Source organism: Simochromis diagramma, unplaced genomic scaffold (assembly GCF_900408965.1).
Source record: "Simochromis diagramma unplaced genomic scaffold, fSimDia1.1 OVJJ01000402.1, whole genome shotgun sequence".
Taxonomy (NCBI): Eukaryota; Metazoa; Chordata; class Actinopteri; order Cichliformes; family Cichlidae; genus Simochromis; species Simochromis diagramma.
The window spans coordinates 4,258,420-4,280,159 of record NW_024386972.1 but is presented as its reverse complement, the minus strand read 5'-3'; the positions used below and the strand labels follow the sequence as shown (position 1 = coordinate 4,280,159).

Below are 21,740 nucleotides of genomic sequence, written 5' to 3'. Positions count from 1 at the left end.
TAGATGTAAATACTTCAAGAAAGAAGTTGCTTGCAACTAATTTATTTCTTCAGCTGATCCATGATATGGAATATTTGCTTGACTAAAGTAAAGGCAGCATCAGAAAATCCCACATTAACCTGGAGGCATTTGAGGCACAAGAGTGTATCCTGTATTCCTGGGTGCTTTGATTCAATTAAACATTTTTCACTGTTTCACTGAATACAGAGATGATGATTTGCATTATTGTGGAACTGGACAGCTATGAGTGTGCTACCACTGACACATTGAGCTGTTTCATCCACATGAGTCCACATTTTTCTTTAGCCTAATTTTTATTCCAGATTTAATTGGACCAGTTCATGGAAGCTTTGCTAAATGGGCACTTGGTCGACCTGGTTCAGTGGTTTAACCAATGGAGAATTAAATGTGTCTCTCTCCCTAAAGACCTCATCTGATGAAATTAGGCCATCTGTTGAGAACGTGTGACTCAAGTGGCAATGCTGCAAACAAAAAACCCCATGCAAATGAGTCCAGTTACATACAGCTGTAATTGAGACTAATCATCATTGTTAGGGTTTTCTTTAAAGCTATGTTAGCTTTGCACTAACAGAAATTAAAGTAAGCTCATTTGTATTTGTCTGTCTGACATTCTACTTCAAGATGAGGCTGTTTTGCTCAACTGTTAAGACTACTGGACCTGAAACCATTCACAGCATCTGAACAGCAATAGTTAGTTATCTGATATTTAATTATTAGACTGTCTAGTGCCAGGCATTTTGGTTGTTGATTAAACAGATTTTATTGCATGTTTGGAAGATTGAAAAAGCTACAGCTGCATCAGTAATCGAGATGATCAATTAATGTTATAGCAATTCGTGGCATACTTATTGGATTTTAGGGCTCAGTTTCCGAGTTTGCAGTGTGGTCACATTAACAGAAAAGAAATGAGGGGGAGGGCAGGTGTGGATGACAGTATCCATTCCCAGTTACAGCAGCATAGCAACATATTAACTGTGCAAAGTAAATGTTTAAATTAGCAGTTCAAGAATATGTTAAACGATACCCCATTTAAACAATTCTGTGAATTTCAAGGCTTTTCTCTTTTAATTGAGGTTCTCCAGTCATGTGAAAAAGGAAATTTACTGTATTACTGCATCCATAGGAGTTAAGAAGGTAAGTAGCAGCCAGGCATTACTAATCAAATGCAGTTGTTTAATAGATCATTGGAAGGACTGACCACCTCTAAAAGCAAAAAAGTCGAAGTTGACATTTTGCAAATCTGGGGCATTCAGCTGTATTTTAACCCAATGACAGCAAATTCAACTTAAAGTCAAACCATGCATTGCTCAGTGAAACTGCAAAAAACCCAAGAGCTACATATCATACTCTACAGTCCTTACATTTTAAATTGGGTGACAGTACAATAAAAAAAAACAAAAAAACAATGCCAGGATAATGACTCTTCTATCTAAAAAGGCAGCATGACTTCGGTTTGCAAAGCTGCATGCAACAAGCCATAAGACTTCTGGAGCAATGTCCTTTGGACAAATCAGACCAAAATGAAGAAACACAAACACAGAACATTAGCACAAACACCTCATACCAACTGTCAACACGGTGGTGGAAGGGTGAGGATTTTGGGTTTGTTTACAGCCACAGGAGCTGAGCACCTTGCAGTCATTGACCATGAGCTCCGCTGTTCACAAATTATACAAATGTGAGACTATCTGTCATCTAAAACTTTGGCAAACTGGGAAATGATCCCACCATAGCAGCTAATCTATAACAGAATGCTTGAAAATGAAAAGAATCAAGGTGTTGTAATGGCCCACTCAAAGTCCAGACCTCAAGCTCATTGAAATGCTGTGGTAGCTTTGCATAAACAAATGCCCGCAAACCTTAATGAACTCAAGCAACGTTGTGAACTAGTGTAGGTCAAAATTCCTCCACAGTGATGTGAGAGACTGATAAAGTCATGCAGAAAATAACAGACTGCATGCACTGATTAGCCAGTGACTGGCGACACTCGATGAGTCATGAGAGCGTCTCCTTCACAAAAATCAAAACCGCCATAAAACCTGATTAATTAGCAAGACACAGCATCAAATTTCTAAGAAAAAAAATAAAATAAAATACTGACGCAATTTTAGTTTTAAGTTATTTTTATTTATGGAATAGTTTCCAGTTTTACTACATGACAGTTTTATTACAGCTTTTACGTGTATTTTCTTCTGTGAACAAAATATTGCTACTGCCTTTCAAAATAAATTAGCATTTTGTTTTCCTTGTCAAAATAAAGAAGACTGGACTTTTCACTGCACTTCATAAAACACCATGTCTGATCTGCCAGAGACATGTTACACATTAATTACTTTTATAAAAATGTTATCATGGATGAGTGTAACATTAATTAAACAGGCCGCTTTGCTACAAATATATTCTTTTACATGTATCACCCAGATTAGACAGCAAACACCAAGAGGAAACACATCAAATTAACATCAAAGCTTTGAACATCAATAGATTATAACAATTTATTGAAATTATTGAAAACAGCTTGCATGACTTTAGTTTTAAGGCATTTTTTTAAATTCTCTTTAACAATATTTCACTATATTATAAGACTTTCCACACAGACATATAAAAATACAGCTATTATTCTAAGAACAAACATGGATGTGTCACCTAGTAATTTTTCTGGTCATAGTTTTGGAAATTGTGACATTCACTTTGGCTGATGATACACAGATACATATCCTATGTGTCATTTGCACACAACTAATATTCTCACACACCGCACCACTAATTAACCATGGATTTGCTTCGTTGTAACACAAGCCACCACACGAGATTAAAAAAAACCACTCACAATTTATATGTGTAGACAAATCTACATCCCAGTTTTAGTGAACATTTAAATGCTATAACATCATGCATGATGTAGATCACCGGAATTAACTGAAATCGTACTCTGTTTTATTCTGAATATTAAAAATGGTCACTGTAGTTCATTTAAAATTACACAAGCTCCATGCATTTAATGAGCTGTTTTGGCAAATTGCACATATACCCTTGATTTTGTGTTATTGCACAGAGAACCTACAGTGTAGCTAACATCAACTTCCTTCTACCTCCAAGTGCAAATAAAAAGCACTTACATAAGTGAACACAGTGGTATGCCTCAGTCATTAGTGGACTGTATCTTGCTTATAATGCGGCACTGTTTATAACACTTTACACATAATATAACTATTGCTATTAAATACAGTACATACATTATAGCTAGACAACTTTGAATGTGCCACTGAAACCATATCACATAACTCACTTACAGCCACTTTTCTATGTTTGAAGGTATTCACACACGCGTTGACATAAACATCTTAAAGTTCATCATCACACAGACTTCACATTTGCACAGCCTCTTTGGCAACCTGATGGCATCAGAAGAATAAAAAAACTAACTTTAGAACATTTAAATCTTACAGCACACAACAAGTGAGGTTTGCAGAATCACATTTACAGGATGTTATGATTGTTATAAGTGACTTTTATTTAGTGTTGGTATTTTTTTTGCAATGTAAAGTATGTTACTAGTCTAAAATATACACTAGGATCATTCGGCTGAATCTCTCACTGACTGAGGAATTGACCCTCAGATCAGTGCTACAAAGCGGACATGGCTTTAGTTTCCTAAAGGCAGCAGACCAGTTAATGTCAGTCTACCAAGTCATGCAGGATCAGTGCTGGACCAAAATCGTTCTGTTGTCCACACAGATCCAAGAGAAAACTTTTTGTTTCTTCTTTTAGTTTTCATATATATATATATATATATATATATATATATATATATATAATTTTTTTAAATGTACATGTTTTATATACAGTTACATGTGAACTTTAAGGCTTTAAATTTTGTTATGAAAGTAACACTATTGCACAGACAACAAAGACATGTGAAGGCATCTTAACTACTGAGTCTAATGCTAAAGTCTAACAGTGGTGAGTGGAGCAGCTGAGTGGGCGTACTCCCTCAGTATGGCTTACTTCCCTGATTTATGAGGCTGGCTGGCTCCCTGGCTGGAGACAGCAAGTTTGCTAGCTGTAGCACTGCTTCTATTGCACAAGTCCCTGATTTCCAGCAGGCCCTCGTTCAAGGCTTTAACGAAAACGACCGAGCTAGTCTCTGTGTTGTCCCAGAAACTAGAAATGCAGAAGATGATGTGGTCTGACTGTGGGTTGTAACAGGCGCCATAACCGTTGGGCACTACTGGGCCATAGCAGCAGAACATTTCCACAGTGGTAGGAACCTGGAGTCAAGACCACATAATTATAATCATCATCATAATAATACTACATTTTATTTATAGGTGCCTTTTAAAACACTAAAGGACACAGTTGAAGACATCATAGAAAGGTAAGAAGCAGATTCCTAAAATTAATGTGATATTTTACAGGAAGCCAGTGAAGCTGCCAAAGGACGGGAATAGACCAGATTAATTTGCTACTGTGGGGTGAAAATGTTCTGAGGGAAGCAAAAGCTAAATCTAAAGATGGTCTAACAGAATAAACTCACTATCAGGGGACGTCAGATTCAGGTGAAGTCTAGCAAAGAAACAAAAACAAAAAAAAATGTTTTGGTTGGATAAACAACATCATCATCGTCATCTTCCTTTTCTTCTTCTTTAAGCTGTTAGTGGATCATCTACCATCTCACTAAAAACACCATAGCAGGCCTTATTACCGTCTTGTAAACCTTCCCTTTCACTGTTGCTGCTATCTGCACCCACCCACCTTGTATACATCCCTTCTCTATCTCTTTTGTGGGCTGTCCATTGGTTTGGAGGGTTGACCATATAGGTATTTAAACTCGTCTACCTTAACTATGTCTCCTTGCAGCCTCACTGATACACCTGTCTCCGTCTCATTCACAAACATCTGCTTCTTTTCCTTTTCATACTCAAGCGCATACCTTCACCTCTCCAGGCTCTCTTCCACCTGCTCCCTGCTCACACTACACATCACAATGTTGTCTGCGAATATTATAGTCCACGGACACTCCTGCCTGACCTCATCTGTCAACCTGTCCATCACCACTGCAAACAAGAAGGGGCTCTCTCTTATTAACCTAGCTTCAACAACTCTTGCCCATTTATTTATGGTGTTGTTCATCAGCTTTATCCCTCTGTAGTTATTATAGATGTCCACATAATTCTTGTTTTTGAAAACTGCTACCAGTACACTTGTCTCCATTCATCAGACGTCATCTCAGTCTCTAAGGTTGTGACAAACGATGTGGTGAAAAAGTCCACTGCCCTCTCTCCTCCGCATCTCCTTAAACCTAATATCTTTAATTAGGCTTCTGCAGTTTGGAAATTGGCACGTGCACATTTGCAGACTCCATTACTGCTTTAAAATAATTACTTTATGGTTTAGTGATTCTCTTTAAGAGGTCTCTTCATTGTTCTTGATTGTCTTTGTTGGTTATAGAGTGTGGTACTGAATGAAAATTTGCCCTTAAAAAACTCCACAGCGGCTTAACTTGAATTAAATGCACACGAGTATCCTCAAATTGCAGAAAACACAATAGCAGATTTATTTGTGCTTTACAGGTATATTAACACATCATTTTTTTCTTTTTCATTCTTAGTTTGTGGAAAAGCAGAGAAACATCTGTATTTCTCTTTTTGTCTCCATGGAACATCTGGTGTTTCATCTGTCCCGATAAAGGGAAACATGTGTAACTTGAAGAGTGTAGGTTCTGCAGAGGATTTGTATTTCTGGTATCAATTATATATATATTTTAATAGCATATGATTATGTGGTACCTGACTGGTAGAGAGGATGAAGTGGTTACTGGCCAGATATGTCTCATCACAAAAGATTTCTGGCTTTTCCATGTTGAGCTCCTTTGCGATCCTCAGAAGTCCAAGGAGGTGATTGTCTATCGCCATTCCTGTAATCGCCTGAAAAACATATTTTTGACAATTTAAGGGTTTTATGAATAGTTACTTTTCCACATCCATTCACTAAAACGGACTTCTTTATCCCAGAAATGTGGCTCACTGTTCTTTGAAATACAGCTGAGCCACAACCAGAGCCTCATCAAAGCTATCACCAGCCTCTTACTGTCATTTTTGGGGCAAAACAAAAAAAAAGAAGAATTTTGGAAGTAAAACTTGTTCTAATTTTTTTTTTTTTGCCAAAAATTAGATAGGGAAATTAATGTAGAATTTCCATCTGTGCATATCGAATCTAGAATCTAGAATCTAGAATCTACCAGTACTTTTAAAGCTAATTACATAGCATGCTTTATTGCACATGTCGACCATTTCTTGGCTGGTGTGGTGAGAACTTTGGATTAATACTCACTGCAATTGTATAACTTGTCTGGGCTTTAATTGCGTCCCCCAGTCGCTTCATCTTTTCTGAGTCCTGTCAGAGAAGAAAAGTCATTCAATGAAAAAAAAGTGGACACAGGACATTTGTTGCATCGAGACAGCAGCAAAGCCAGCCATTTTTCATAGATCCGCTAAATCTTCAGGGGGATCATCTGGTTGACTGACTTTTCCTTGCCAAGGTTGCCAGTCGCACCTGTTTCATAAGTGAGGCGCGATGAGCAGTAAAGTGGGAGTTAGTAATTAAAGCGGAAGTGAGAAAAATGACTCACACAGAACGCTCCCCTCTCATCTGCCATAGACTTTACAAAGGCCAGGGCCTCGGCGGTCGCTGAGCGAATGTTATCTACGCGACCTTCTTGGAAACGCCGAATTGATGCACTCTCGTAAGTGGACACGAGCCTTCCAGTGCATCTAAGTGCAGGGCAGACATGATTTGAAACTGCACCTTGATGGCAAACAGTTCAATTAGAGATATGCTTATGATATCACACATTGAATATTTGTTACTTGAAAAATGCAAGCTGCAAGGCAACTTGTATGAAGGCATCTGGACTCATCTTCTGCTGCTTGATAAATTCTTTCCCATAATCTTTGAATTTGAAAACATTCATGTCGAGATTATTCACCAGCCTGAAGAAGAAAACAGTAGATTTTTGTGACTTCCAGTCTCAAAAAAATCTTGTACTTATTTATAATTGTAGTTGTGTGTTTGTGCTAGTCTTGCCTCTGCAGTCTCTCTGCAGATGCTGCTAAGAGTCCTTGGATATGTGGGTTACATTTCCAGCGTAGCCTCCTTGGAGGAGGAAGCTCTCTATAGCTGGAGGACTTGACCATCTTGGAAGGACTTTCCATTCTGTTCAGAACAACAACACGTTTCTTTCAGACACTTCTGGCCTCATCAGCATTCATTTAGATGACCATATTCAGTGTGCAGCCTGTCTTGCTACAGTGGGCTAACTTACATATATTTCATTATGTATTCACAGCACTGCACCAGAACGATCCCTTCAAATGGCGAATGCTCACACACCACTCCACATATCCCATCCATGCCTACAACAAACTGAGAAAATGGGGATTAAATGATTACCCAAATTTTACAGTCATGGAAAACTGAAGCACCTGCAATATCGTCTTACCTGCATTGACTTGTCATACCAGCGGTTTGCACCATTCTTTTCATGTCCTCCACCATGTAGCATCAACAGGGCCCTGTTGGTGTCACTGGGTTGCAGGCCGCTGGGCTCATCCAGACACACCACACAGATGCAGCTCTCAATCAGTGCCAGAGAGTCCCTGTTGATCTGATCTGGACAGATGAAAGAAGGAAACCCATGTCCTGGATTTGCTTTTTCTAAAAAAATTTGATTAAAATGTTAAATTGAGTAAGAATGAAGTTGTGGTAAGACCTTTTATTAGTGCCTCTCTAGCCTGCGCCCATTCTGTCCTTCCATCAGATGTCAAGATGCCAAAAGGGGGGAGCTTCTCCTCAGCGTTTTCAGACATTTTCACAATCTTCTCCAGCTGGGATAATATCTCCTCCTCACTGAGCTGCTTGCTGTTTGCGACTACATCCAACACGAAAAACTAGTGAGAAAAATAAATTACAGCAATCACAAGTCTCTCAACTGTTCCATCAAGTACAGCTTCACCAGGATGATTCAACTCGACAGGAGAATATTTAAGTTAAAATATTTCCTTGCATGCTAATTGCGCTTTATAGCTAACCTTACGGCTACTGTTTGAACAGCTGAGATAATAACGACATTAGTAATAATGGCAGGGACTGAGAAGGGCCAATTACCTGCTTCTCTTCCACGATCAGTTTAACATGTGACTCAAGGAAGCTCTCAGACAAAGTGGCCGATTTAATCTGCAGTAATTAAGTTAACTCGCTGTATCTCCATAGGGACGGGCCCTTAGAGGCTACAGATTGATGGCTCCCAGAATCATTTCCAGGGGAGAGTTCCTGAATTTTTCCATGTTAATTTGCAGTCTCATTCTTAACCTTCATAAAAATCAATATATTAGCCATGGGCTATAGATGCTGCAGATGTTGGTGGCATGTGCTTGAATGTGGATCGGTGACTTTGATGTGACTCTGAGATGAGATTGTAATGAGTACAGGCTGTTTTGTACAGGGGATTGTGTTAGATGATAGGTAAGGAAAAGACCACACACACACATAGAAGCCCGTTCAGCTATCTTAGTGAAGACCTTCATTGACATAATGGTTTCCCTAGCCCCTTACCCTAACCATAACCATTAAAAATGAATTCCTAACCCTTACCCTAACCCTAACCATAACCTAATTGTAACCCTGACACTAACACCACATTTTGAGCCTCAAAAAGGCCTTCAAACTTGTGAGGACCGGTGAGTGTGTCCTCACAAGTGACTGTTGGTTCTCACAAGCATAGTAGAATGCAGATTTCGGTCCTCACAAAGATAGCTAGACAGGAACACACACACACACACACACACACACACACACACTTATTTTAATATCTTAGTGAGGACATCTAATTAACATAACGTTTTCCCTAGCCGCTTATCCTAAACCTAACCATCAAAATTGAATGCCTAAACCTAACTATAACCTAATTGTAACCCTGACACTAAAACCACATCTTGAGTCTCAAAAATGCCTTTAAACTCGTGGGGACGGCTATTTTGTCCCCTTAAGAGACTGTTGGCCCCCACAAGTATAGTAGCACAAGTATAGTAGCAAGTATAGTTTTTGGTCCTCACAAAAATATCTAAACACGCGCGCGCACGCACACACACACACACACACACACACACACACACACACACACACACACACACACATAATTCTTACCTGCTTTATTTTAAAGCTGGGTTTAAAGCTGGGTTTAAAATAAAGCAGTTAAACTATAAAAGTCAAGTAGGAGAGCCTTATTGGGGATTTAAATGACTTCTGTCACCTGGCTCCTGCTGTGAAACTATAGCTTATCTTACCGCTACATGCTGTCTATTATGACAATTCCTTTTTAGTACTTCCTGGTCTGTCTTGTCCCAGTGTGAAACTTTGGCCAGTTTAAATATTCAAATAGACACAGTCAGCCACAGATAGTCACACTTTCATAGCAGGTGCTGCTTTTTGAGAAAGAACTGACTCCCCTGTTACAGCAGAATTAAAATTAGTCAAATAACTAACAGGTCTAATTCTGTTCTATCTGTATTTCATGCAAAAGGTCTATAAGATGATCCTCAGGAGGTGCAGTAGTGGGTACATTGGGTAAGTTTCTCAGATTCCTTTCAATAATGACTTTACTTACAATTATTATTTTTCTTAGCTTTTTTTCTGTATTTGAGAGGGGTGTAGAAAAGGGAGTCGGTTGGTTTCTTTATTTACTGTTACCACAGGAAAAAAAAGGTATAATTTATATTCACTCAAGTAAAGGTGCTTAGACTAGTCCTTACTTTAAAATCTGACTTGAGCATCTCTGCTACATAGAAACTGACTTGTATGTCACTCTATATGTATTCTCTCAAATGGACAGAAAACACTCTTTAATCAGCAGTATTACTGAGTGTGAGAAGTCTCCTCAACAGCCAGTGTCCTGACCTGATTCTTGCATGCCACAATCATGTGCTCCAGTGCTGAGGATGCTGCCTTCATCTGGACCTTCAGCGTGTCTGTCTTTAACCCCGGATAGCGGTAGGAGGTGAAGAGGCGATAGTACTGCTCCATGCACATAGGCATGACAGCTAGCTGGCCTCGAGTGAAATCCACTGGCAGCGATCGCCTGAGAGACATTTTTACACACACCAGATCACCTATGAAAAGACTTGTGATTCATTATTATATAATTTTGGTTTTAATCTTCAATCCACATAGCTTGCAGGTTGAACTTACGTATCGATGAGAGCCTTGTATTCCAAAACTCCACTGATGAGACGGGCGGCAAATCTTATAAGAGCAAGAAGGAAGGTGAAATTTGAAAGTGGTATTGTTGTGAAACACCAAAGTTATACAGCAGAATGGCTTGTGATTGTAATTACATATACTCCCATCTCTCAAAGAACTAACAGTAATCACATTATGGTGAATTACTGGGATACAGTGTGAGAGTTGCGTGTGTTCATCTGCGAGAGGGAGAGAGCCGGTCTGTATGTGTGAGTGGGTGAGTGGGCAAAGAGGGAAAATGCAGCGGCTTGTCAGGTCTCATGTTGTATATCATTTGTCTTGGTGTTATTACGTTCAAAGCCAGATCAATACAAAGGAGGCAGCCTCAGTGCACCACACCCCTAAATGAGGCCTGACTAAGAGTCTCCGTGGAGAGCTTGGCCCTGTCACTCCCAATCTAATAAGTGGCCGTGTCAGTAGATTACCAGCTGCTTGGGGTGCTCTGGAAATATTCACTTAGTGGCTGTGCAAGCTGACAAAAGCTAATGTTGAGCTACAGGGCTGGATGGACCGGTGTAATTTCTGGCAGACCACAGCTCATTTAATAACGGTCAAAGATTCTTTCCGTGACTGTAAAATTCAGATAATAATCTGGGTCTGCATCTATACAAAAGAACATAAAAATCTGTCAGCAGCTAAAGAGCTGATTATGTGTTTGCGCAGTATTGTGTGCAACATTCAGCATGTGACCTTTTTTTCCTTTGGTACAGAACTTACAGCGCGCACTCACTTTATGCTCAGTCATTGTGTGACATATTAAGTGAGTTACTTTGTAGTTCTCCCACATTTTCTTGCAGCTTGACAGAGAATATTGGTTTTAAGGATAGATGATCAGAAAATAACAGTAATAATAAGTAAAAGAATATTTTCAGCACATTTACATACATTTAAAACAACTATTTAAAAGTTCCAGCTTGTGTTTTCTGGATCATATAGAAAAATAAACTCAGGATTTCTGATGGTTTTCAAATTTTAAAAAAATCTGTTATTTAAGACAACAATTGGAAGGTAGATTCACTGTTAATAAAAGAAAGCTGTATTTATTTTTGTTCTGACCTATTGAGTCTTTTCCCCTCTAGATAAATATGCTTATTTGTGATTCATTCCCTTGATACACACCTAGAAAGACAACTTACAGAGAATCAAATTAAATTCTGATGTTTATCTGACTCAAATATCACCTGCTAAAGAATTTAAATACAGAAATGGAAACATCTGCATCTTCAATTTTGATTAGTTTGACCTTTTATTCTAAAAAAAAACTTTGGTTTTACAACCTCCAAAAGAAGGGTGAATAAAAAAAGTCATCATAGCAGAAGTCCAGAACATACCTGAGGGCGTCTTTATGATCTTTAAACATCTGCTTAGGAAACACCATGGCAGGACTGGAGTTGACTGGCAGGGCCAACCTGTTGTTCAGGTACATGTCCTCCAGCCAGTAGTCATAGACCTAAATGTGAACACAGGGACAGTTTTTGAGAAATGTTGCTTTGTTAAATGTGTTTGGACTCAAGTTATTACTTTCAGAGTTGAGACCTGTGCAGTGAAGTAAAAAGCCATTACAGTGTATCACTGCCAGATGAAAAGGAGAGTGGGAGAGTGGGAGAGTGGTGCTAGTGTGAGAGTGGGAGTGTGATAGATTTCACTGAGCTGGATGTCTAGTGGACTGACCGATCACCCAGACAAAGCACAAGCGGAGGCAGGGATAAATCTTTATCACGGAGTTTAAGACTTTTTAAACTAATTTTTTATCCTAAATAAAATAATTTACAGCTGATTTCAGCAATTCAACTATCTAACAAACAGTGCAAAAACACATGCAGGTATTTATATAGTCATAAAGTCAAAACAATACAGAAGCTCCTTATTGATAGAAGTAGGATGCACACTGTAATTTTTCCTGTTCATGCGCATAAACAACTTTTCATCTGTTAGGTGTGTGTTTACCCAGTTTGCCATTTTGTCCCTCCTCTCTAAAAGCTTCTTCTGGAGAGTCTCTCCCACGCCCCCAGGAGCCCCAAACTTCTCCACGATGGCCCTTGTTTTCTTAAACTGCTCTTCCTTCACCAGGTGTTGAACGCACTTCAAGTAAGTGTCAAGGGTTTGTTTCAGCAGGGGAACGGGGACCTTTGGCAGCACCTGATATCACAGAAAACATCACACGAAGAGTAATGGAAGGAAAGCAACTGTCAACATTTTAATGGGATTCAGTGTTCATTAGTTAAAGCAGTCGTTTATTATTAGAACCTAAGTTAATAATGCATTTTGACTGCTTCAAGGCCAATTTGAGAATAAACTACACAGTCTCCTGTGCATTGCAAATTACCCATGAGGTAAGTTCAAATTGATAATATTATCTGTGTGATGTTTGGTCATTTGCAGGCTGTTGGTAAGCCAAGATTACAATATGGAGACGTGCAGTGCAAATGCAGAACAATGTATCTGCAAATTGGAAATCTTTAGATATTTTCAGAAGGTCCTTAATTGGTATTTAGAAAATAAATAAATAAATAAATAAATAAATAAATAAATAAATAAATAAATTTAATTAAGCACTGGTTTGACCCTGTAAACGCAACATTGTCTCTGTTATATTATAGTCTGCTGCATCATTTTGATCAAATTTCTGCACAAAATTAATGTGTGCTATAGTGTCTTGAACATACTTTCTATGTTCTCGAATGAAGGTTTTTTTTTTGCCCCTAGCGGCCAGTTAGGCAAATGAAGCTGGCGCTGTCCGTGGTGCTGAAATCCAGTACCGTTACTTTGCCAACTTAGGCACCACGGGCAGCGCTCGGCACGAAAAAGTAAAGAAGACAAGAAAGAAGCAGCGGTGTGTGTTCATACTTGGCTGTCTTGATCTCTCGCCGTCCCTCTCTCCAAGATTGGCATGATTAGTCCAGTCTCGACCAGTGAATATAACTCGGAATCTCCCCCCACCCCTAGTAGGGTCTGGCTTCAGCCGTTCCTGCGTGAAGCGTGTTCAAGGAGAGAAAAGAAGCAAAAAATAAAAAATAAAAAATTAGGCCTGCTGATAAAATGTAACTACACATTTGTGTGCTGTCTGAAAGTGAGCCAGCAGGCTTCCATTTTTGATCAAGTTGCAGCCTAACGCAATTTACTTCTTGTGCTTGCATTCCAGCTGCGCCTCCTGACTCACTGCAGACAGATAAACATTTTAAAAAGCCCATTCCTATTTCCTTCCCTTCAAAAAAATCCAAAACAAAATAAAGAGGTTTTTCTTTTACATCAATTTTAATGTTAAAAGTGCTAAAATCCTAAAGAGACACAATGAAGAGGAGCATCATTAGATGCAAGTCTTTTTAGTGGAAAACAAGTGGACTGATTAACTAAAACTTAACTTGAGCAAAACTGTAAAGTAAAGAAATCTCCCCCCGCTGTGCGCCAAACAGGCTCAGGAAACTGAGATGATGATAACTTTTGAAATGAACACAAAGTCTCCGTTTGTTACAGTTTATCAGAGCCTTACCCGATCAGCGAAGCGATCAAAAGGTCAGAGAAGTGTGTGAAAGTTGGCATCACCTCCCACGTCCAAGCGGTGAAAGCCCATGTTAGAGGAAAACTCCGTTTAGACGCTGGACTGCTCCCCTGTCCCCACGCGTCGCCATACGGCTGTGGCTCCACATTAAAGCACGCCTTGGAAAAGATGCTGAAGGTGTTTGCGTTTACCTACCCCCTTGAGGCAAGAAACTCCTCCCATCGAAATCTATTCGCGGAACATATTATCTGACAGCTTGCTTCCCCCCTCCCGCCCACACCCTATAAAAATTTTAATATATATCAAAAACTGACCGAGCGTCTGGTTGTCATTCAGGTGTCCTGTGATCACCCTTCGGGGTCCACAGTTTTGTTTTTTTGTTTTTTAGATTTAAATGCTAAGCTTGTCTCATGGTCTCGGGTTTGACAACGTGGTGAGGTTATAATCAAGAACTAAATCAGTTTATGTGTGTTACACTTGAATTTGTTCGATTTTTGTTTACGCACTGTGACTAATGTGCGCCTCCTGTGTCAGCAAGCAAAAATTCAAAAATAAAGATTTTTTCCCGATCGTTTAAAAAAAAAGTAATGAAATCAAATAACACTTTTCTTGTGTTTTTATGTTTGCAGAAGGGGTGATGCGGACTTTTAGCCACTTTTATCGTCTACAGTTCCTATATTAATATCGAAACAAATCCGGCATTTATGTTGTTTTATTCATTTGAAATTAAAATTATGAAAATGAAATCACCACCGTCACACTGATCCAAACAGAGATTTATTAAAACCACAATTATTCAATGAATACACATTAGTTCATCTTAAGGGGACTGACATCATTAGCTACGTCTTGACAAAATGTTTCATACACACACACCCGCGCGCAACGGCATACACACTTTGTAGAGATCCACGGATATATATATTTTTTTATTTGAACAATTTACATTGTGCGTGTATCCACATATGTACAAAATCCATTTATTATGATACATTTAATTTCAAACAAAAAAATAAAACAAACAGGCCTACTTCTTAAAATCCACAATTTTTAACAACAAAAAAGAAAGAGGCCTTTGATGTGCAAGTGAAAAAAGTTTCCTCCGAGACTAAAAATATAGGCTATTTTGTGAAGGGGAGAAATGTGCTGCTTACAGTTGGTCCCATATAATTTTGTACGCACATTATATCTATTTATATAGTTTGTATATATAATACTGAATAGTACACACAAATTCAACGGTAGCTGAAAGATCTCTCACAAAACTCGAGTTATACATCCTTGACAAACGCTACATAGACTTGTTTGTTGACACAGTGAAACCACAGTCAGAAAAAAGATGAAAGAAAACTTTGAAAAACGAGTCACACAGTTGTGACGTTGGTGACTAGGTGTTTATATTGCACATCGGTACTTACATAAAAGTTTAAATCACTAGATTGTAATTTGTCTGCCTCACAAATCTCACAAATGTTTTGATTTGTCGGTCGGATTGTAACCGGTCTAAGTGCACTCCGGGCCGGAGGACTCTTCTGACAAGGACCGCTGTGCTCTGAAGGGGTCAAACCCATTCTCATCTACCGACAGGCAATTCCCTGCCGAACTGTAGCCCTTCTTCTTCGCTCTCCTCTCCTCCATCTTGATTGTGTCGTACAGCCCCTGCGGAGCTTCGTCTAGCAGGTTATCTCTCTCTGAGTAGGACGGTTTCATTTGGCACACGTTGCGCAGCAGCAGCAGGGCTGGTGCGTAAAGCACATTGACAAGACCCATACCAAGATTAAGTTGTACAAAACCGAGACTGTGCACTATCTGCCCGGCTACTATGGGACCCATAGCATAAGCGACAGAGTAGGAAATATCTGCAATAGCATAAACACTACCATACACAGAAACATGACGCACATCAACTAAAAATGCAAGTGTGGGCAGCAGGGCAGTGTCTACCAGCGCTATGCCAAAACAGATGCCGCACAGCGGGGCGATAAGCTGCCCAAAAGTTTTGCATGCGGGAACTGTGCAGGAGCTCGCCCCTATGATAACCATGCCCACAGCTCCGTAAAACCACTGCAAATTTGGATGTTGTGCTGCCAATTTAACCGTTATGTAAACACCGAGAACGTGAGGGAAGAAGGCTGGGAGCCAGGTGAGCCCCATTTCCCACTGAGATGAGTGCATGGTGGTTTCCATCCAGTTGGCTATAGTTGGCTCTAGAAAGGCAAGGGGGATGTTACACACTGTCAGTGCCCCGGCCACCACAGCTATGTAGGGATCAATCATGAGTCTGTATATGGGGGTGCCGACTGGCATGTTCTCTCTAGTCCTGTTAGAGAATGGCTTGATCACGGTCAGTAGCATTAAGCCATCCGCCAGGCAAATGCAGGCGAGCACGATGAACGGCACTCGTTTGCCGACAAACTCGTACAGGACGCCCCCGAAGGGAGGCGCCACCAGACTCCCGAAAGAGATGAACGCCAGAGCAATGCCGAGCGCCCTGCTTCTCTCTGCCTCCTCCGTGTATTTGTCAGCTATCATTGCGATTCCAGAGGTGTCTGCGAAAGCAGAACCGAGACCCTGCAAACTTCTGGCCATAAAGAGAGTCGCGTAATTCTCCCCGAAAGCGAAGATGCAGGTAGAGACAAACATGACAGTCAGTCCAATTAAAAGTGGAATGTCATATCCCACCCGGTCTATGAAAGTTCCCGACAGGGGGTTAACTAAGAGCTGGAGGATGGCTTTTGATGCAAAAAGTATTCCTATCTGGATATCTAAATTGTCCTTGTTGCTTTTGTCCTGGCTTGTGCTGTTTGCCGAAGTGTTGGAGTGCATCACAGCGTGGACGTGTTCTGACTGCTCAAGCTCCAGATCAGCAAGATAGTCTGGAATAATTGGCACGATTACCATGTAGAGCATATTGTCCAACAGGAGAGCCACGCAAACAATCACCAGTATGATCCGTCTTTGCTGGTGAGGATCCCGCATCGCGGTGCCTAACTGCTTGGTTCTTTCACCCATCTCGGACAGTTTTACAGCGGCTGATTTGGCCAGCCCCGAAGAGCCTCCTTCTCCATCCATGGTGTGCTTTTCTTTATTTAAAAAAAGGATTTTCGATTCAAAACTGTATTTGTGCTTCTTCCGTCTGATGCCGATCTTTTTAACACCTCAGATGACTCATTGGTGCTTTCTTTACACTGAAGTAACGCTCTCCGTCCTCACCTCGCCTGTGCGTAAAGGGAGAGGCGCAGATGAACTTGGCTGCCTCATCTGTGAAGATGGTTTTCTTCAGCTTTCTCCTCTTGTCCTCGGCTCAGCCACGTCCGATGATGTTTCATGATCTCCCGAGAAGTGACGTGGTGAAATCGTAGATTTTCTGCACCTTGCAGAGGTTTCAGCTTCTATTCTTACATATCAAAGTTTTTGTTTGGAGAGATTTTGATAATTATTTGCACAACAGAGAACACTCAATCTCGCTTATCTCTGTTGTCATACCTCCTATCACCTGTGGCACTTTTGCGCTCTGCTCCGAGACCACGAGTGACTCCGTGGCCATTGGTGCACATTAACCCGCAGATTCGGCGCTATTTTAGTCCCTTTTTTGTCTCCTCTTTTCAGCAAGTGCTATGACGCATCACCAGCTTGCCCCCAAGTGGATCCCTTCTCCACTTGTCTCTTTTATGTTAATCTCCAACCATTGGCAGCAATCACTTCAACCAATAAGAGCTGGTGAGCACTATTACAAAGGCGCAGAAGAAAAATCGTTTCGTACTCTCAGTGTGTGACTCTAGACTTTGGAGATATAGAAAAATATATTGCGCTTTGTCATCACCAGTATATACGCACATGAGACGGTACATGTTTTCAGAATAAAAGTCTATCCATATCAATCGCACAAAACACAACATTTACGACATTTCTTAGACTTGCCAGTAACGTCATTGACCTTATTGTTTAAAGTTACTTTGTCCCACTGCCCTTTTCTGCACCCAAAAGACTCCAGTACCGTGGACAGATTCCGCCCCCACGGGCTCTTTAAAAGGCTAAGTTTGAGTCTCTCACTCATTTTTTGAAGCAAAGATACTTTTCATGGCCTTCTTAAAAATGTTGCCTAAACTCCCAAAAGTCATGGCGCTTGTTAGCGTTTGCGTTTACACGGAATAATGTCGCATGCAGCTATCAGCGCAGACACTGTGCAAGGTACAAGTTTAACATCGGCGACACCTCGTGGAGAAAATTCATTGGTACAAACAACAGGAGTGGAAATCACTGCATTACCTTTACTAAGTACTACAGTCCTGACATTTTATACAGTTGTAGAATTATTTACAGGCTATTACTACCCAAAGGACCCATTAAAAGAATTTCAATTAAATGCTTCTTGTTTCGGTTTCTTTCAAATATTTGTCTTGCGCAGTACTATTGCTATTTAAGTGTGTTGTTCGTTGTATGACGCTTCAAAAGAAACTGCAAAATAATTTTTTTATAGTTGTTATTCTTACTTTCTGTCTGTGTGTGATTCTAATAAATGCATTTTAACAAGACTTCTTTCTGTTTGTCAGTAGAGGGCGATAACGACCTACAAATGATTAAAATCACTCTATTAGCCTACAGTGAACAGGGTAGCGCATGCTCAAGGACAGACCACAAGACTGGCACCTCTTCGTTGGTACTAGAAAACTAATATTAATTTAAGTACAGCAATCTGGGTTAAAAAAAAAAGAATAACATTTAAATTTATTAAATTAAAATTTGCTAATACAACAACAACAATAGTAGTAATAATAAGAATAATAATTAGGCTCAAGTAGTTCTTGGTCATTCCTTTAAAAATAATTCTGCTCTATCCCTTGGAAACAGGGAATAAGGAGATGGGAGAGGTGGCTCAGGAGTTTTGCACAGGAAAGTGTATGAATATATATGTATGCACATGAGTTTGATTATTTATTAAATATTGAAGATAAAAAGATAAAAAAAAAGATATAAAGATTAAGCAGCATGTACTTTATGTAAGTGACGGTGCCTAAGTGATTTATATACATATATGTATATGTGTAGGTACACACACACACACACACACACACACACACACACACACACACACACACACACACACACACACACACACACACAGATAAACATACATATTACATAAACACTTAAAAAAATGTATAATATTATTGCCTTATACATCATTCATGCATAACTTGGCAGAGTCAAGAGTTTCAGCCTAATCCTCAGAGCTGAATTATGGATGATGACTCGGCCTCTGACGTGAAGACAGTACAACAGAGAGGCTTAATGGATGAGACTAAGGGCAAGGTTTTCTAGATGCCTAGTGACGCAGGCGTGATCTAATCCTTTAAAAATCATTGCATGAAAAATCCACTTCAGATATGTCACATCTTTGACACAGTTCGTGGTCTAATGGCATCAAAATTTATGATAACACTTGTGACCGAGAAACTATTATGAACAGATAGTATTATGTAACACTAAGCCAAGCATCAGCGCTTGGGTTTTACCATCTAACGTGCTTCCTTCCACTGATATGATCTGACCTCTGGACTGTAGTGTGTAATATTTAATGGAGGGTTTAGTTGCCCTTTGGCTTTCTTCTTTGATAGGCAGCTTTCACCTTTGTCTCTTACATGAGTAAACATATGCTCAGTATTAATGCTGTAAACATGCAGGACTTCACCAGCTAGGTCCATATAGTGTCTCTGGAGGTTTTACAAATAGTGTTTTCACTCAGCCGTCCCTTGTGGCTAAACTTCAAAGATGATTTTTGCATCACTCACTTTTCCTGTTTTTAGATATTTTAGGGCCTTTTAGCAAAGCGAGTGTTCTTTGACCAAAATTCTTCAAAATGTTTTCACCAATTTAATTCAGCTGCACAAATAAATGCTTTTGGAATGATACACTTCCATTATATCGGCTTGCTGTTTCGGAATTAAACACTATTGTGCCAATTTAAACTAGGATAGAAGAGTAGGGGAGGGCATGTAACAAACTGAGGTTCTCTTGAAGCATGCAAAAAAACAATCTTCACAAGTGATTACAACACTGTGGAAGTTATGATGCTTTTTCATTAAGCAAGCCTACAATTGATTGGTGTTGACGTGGTAGGTCAATAAGTGTTTTTTAGAACTGAAGATAATATTAAAGCAGTGATATCCTCTGTATTTTAATGACCTAATTTATTTTTCCAGCCAAATATAAATGGCACACAGTAGATTTTTAAGGCTCTTCTTTAAACATCTTGGACTTTTATTTTCTAGGGATGTATTTATTTATTTATTTTTTTAAATTGAAGTTATTATTATCCTCATCCTTATATTAGAGAAAGCTGCCAAATAAGGACAGGCATCATTCTGTTTTCTAACATTGTCTGTGAAGAGTAATAAATTTAGCACACCTCTATTTTCTATTAACCTTCAGCTTGCCTGGTGGGTGGATCCCAAATCTTAACGTTTCTATTGGATGAAAAGGGTTGTAATGGCTTATTTGTTTTGGGGGAAGGCTCAGTCAGGCTTTATCTGTCTGTGACAGGTTCTACTTTCTTCCTGTGAACTTTCTGCTATTTCCACAGTGTCTATCTACAGCTCTGACCAAATTAGATCACTAGACCACACACACACAATCAGCCAACTGTTTCTAAGAACTTGATGCTGATCTTTTAGTTCTTTAATCTTTCTCAAGAAAAGTCCTGATCGCAGCAGGACACGTTGGAGGAAGGACATGATTGTGCCAAATATTTAACTCCTCCTAATGAGCAGAGCTTGCTCATATACTGGAAGGAAATCCGATGCTAATGAGCAGGCTGCATAACAGCATTCCCGAGGCAGCTTCTGATTAGGCGATGCATTTTTTTTTCCCCTGCTCAAGCTTTTCAACTTACTTTTATCCCCACTTGTCACATTTTTACATTCAAGAAAAGATACAGAAAAAAAATTCAAACTCACAAAGACATTGCTAACTTAGCACAATGTTCAGCCTTTTTTTTTTTTTGGTTAGGCATGCTACTGAAAGTGCAGCTGAAGCAAATGGGAATGTCATTTAAAGGTATTGTCACTGTTCATACTGTACATTAGTTCTGAGTTGACTCGAGTCTTCTGCCTGTCTGCACTATTAAAAACAAAAATGTTCCAATAGCAACTTTAAGAGATGCCTTACTGGGGTAAAAATTATGACTTCATGCAATTCAACATTTAAATGCAGGGGTTCATCATTCTAATTTAAGCAGCCAACAGTCTAATTTCAGGACTGCTTCACTGTTGCTCATTAGGCTGAGTCCTTCTCCCTTAAAGAAGGCTGCCATTGATGGTGAGAGAGTTTAATCCCCTTACGACCAGCCTGCGGGCAACAACGTCACACCTCGGAGGTTAGTGTGACAAGGATCGTCTCACAGTGGATTATTTCTGCTATGGATACATTTAGCATCAGAGCTGGAGTCGTTTCTTCTACAGCAGAAATGGCAAACTCTTTTTACATCGTGGGCCACATATAGCCCACTTTGATCTGAAGCGCCTTGAGGCGACTTTTGTTGTGATTTGGCGTTATATAAATAAAATTGAATTGAATTGAATTGAATTGAAGTGGGCCGAAGCAGGGAAACCCCTCTATTTGTCAGTGTAAAGAAGTTTATATAGACATTTAATCCAATTTAATCCAAGAAAAAGAAGTGCAATTTCAGCAGTACAACTCGTTTTTCTACACAATAAAGAAATGCTGACATCTGTGAGCATGTCTAAAATGACAGAAAAAGCTAAATCTAAATTTACTCTAAAGCTTAACATAAATTTCTTTAGTAGATTGCGATAAAACCGTTTTTTTGTGTTTTGTTATTGTTTATCTATTACTTAATTACTTTGATGTAGTATGAATGACAGTAAAGGAGGTTCCTTATTAGTAGGAAAAACTGTAAAACAGT

General features: G+C 39.5%; 2 protein-coding genes across 2 annotated transcripts; both read right to left on the bottom strand.

The window, feature by feature from the left end:
• Positions 1–2,405: 2,405 nt before the first annotated feature.
• LOC120738070 (choline O-acetyltransferase-like) lies at positions 2,406–13,988 on the bottom strand. The gene is made up of 15 exons (XM_040039110.1): positions 13,808–13,988; positions 13,165–13,285; positions 12,265–12,456; positions 11,649–11,767; positions 10,267–10,320; positions 9,976–10,156; positions 7,793–7,970; positions 7,523–7,692; positions 7,346–7,446; positions 7,108–7,236; positions 6,891–7,013; positions 6,653–6,794; positions 6,355–6,417; positions 5,811–5,948; positions 2,406–4,292 (listed from the first exon to the last, which is right to left on the bottom strand). The coding sequence occupies exons 2-15, from the start codon at positions 13,207–13,209 to the stop codon at positions 4,026–4,028; spliced, it is 1,902 nt and encodes a 633-aa protein (XP_039895044.1). The 5' UTR covers positions 13,210–13,285; positions 13,808–13,988; the 3' UTR covers positions 2,406–4,025.
• A 495-nt stretch (positions 13,989–14,483) lies between these two features.
• Positions 14,484–17,536, bottom strand: slc18a3b (solute carrier family 18 member 3b). The gene has a single exon (XM_040038796.1). The coding sequence runs from the start codon at positions 16,886–16,888 to the stop codon at positions 15,320–15,322; it is 1,569 nt and encodes a 522-aa protein (XP_039894730.1). The 5' UTR covers positions 16,889–17,536; the 3' UTR covers positions 14,484–15,319.
• Between the last annotated feature and the right edge of the window lie 4,204 nt (positions 17,537–21,740).

Excerpts from the sequence above, each read along its gene's own strand:
- slc18a3b (XM_040038796.1), bottom strand. The coding sequence starts at position 16,888 with ATGGATGGAGAAGGAGGCTCTTCGGGGCTGGCCAAATCAGCCGCTGTA.
- LOC120738070 (XM_040039110.1), bottom strand. The coding sequence starts at position 13,209 with ATGCCAATCTTGGAGAGAGGGACGGCGAGAGATCAAGACAGCCAA. Across the intron at positions 10,321-11,648 it reads GATCATAAAGACGCCCTCAG|ATTTGCCGCCCGTCTCATCA; the intron begins GTATGTTCTGGA and ends TGCTCTTATAAG. Across the intron at positions 7,237-7,345 it reads GAATACATAATGAAATATAT|AATGGAAAGTCCTTCCAAGA; the intron begins GTAAGTTAGCCC and ends TGTTCTGAACAG.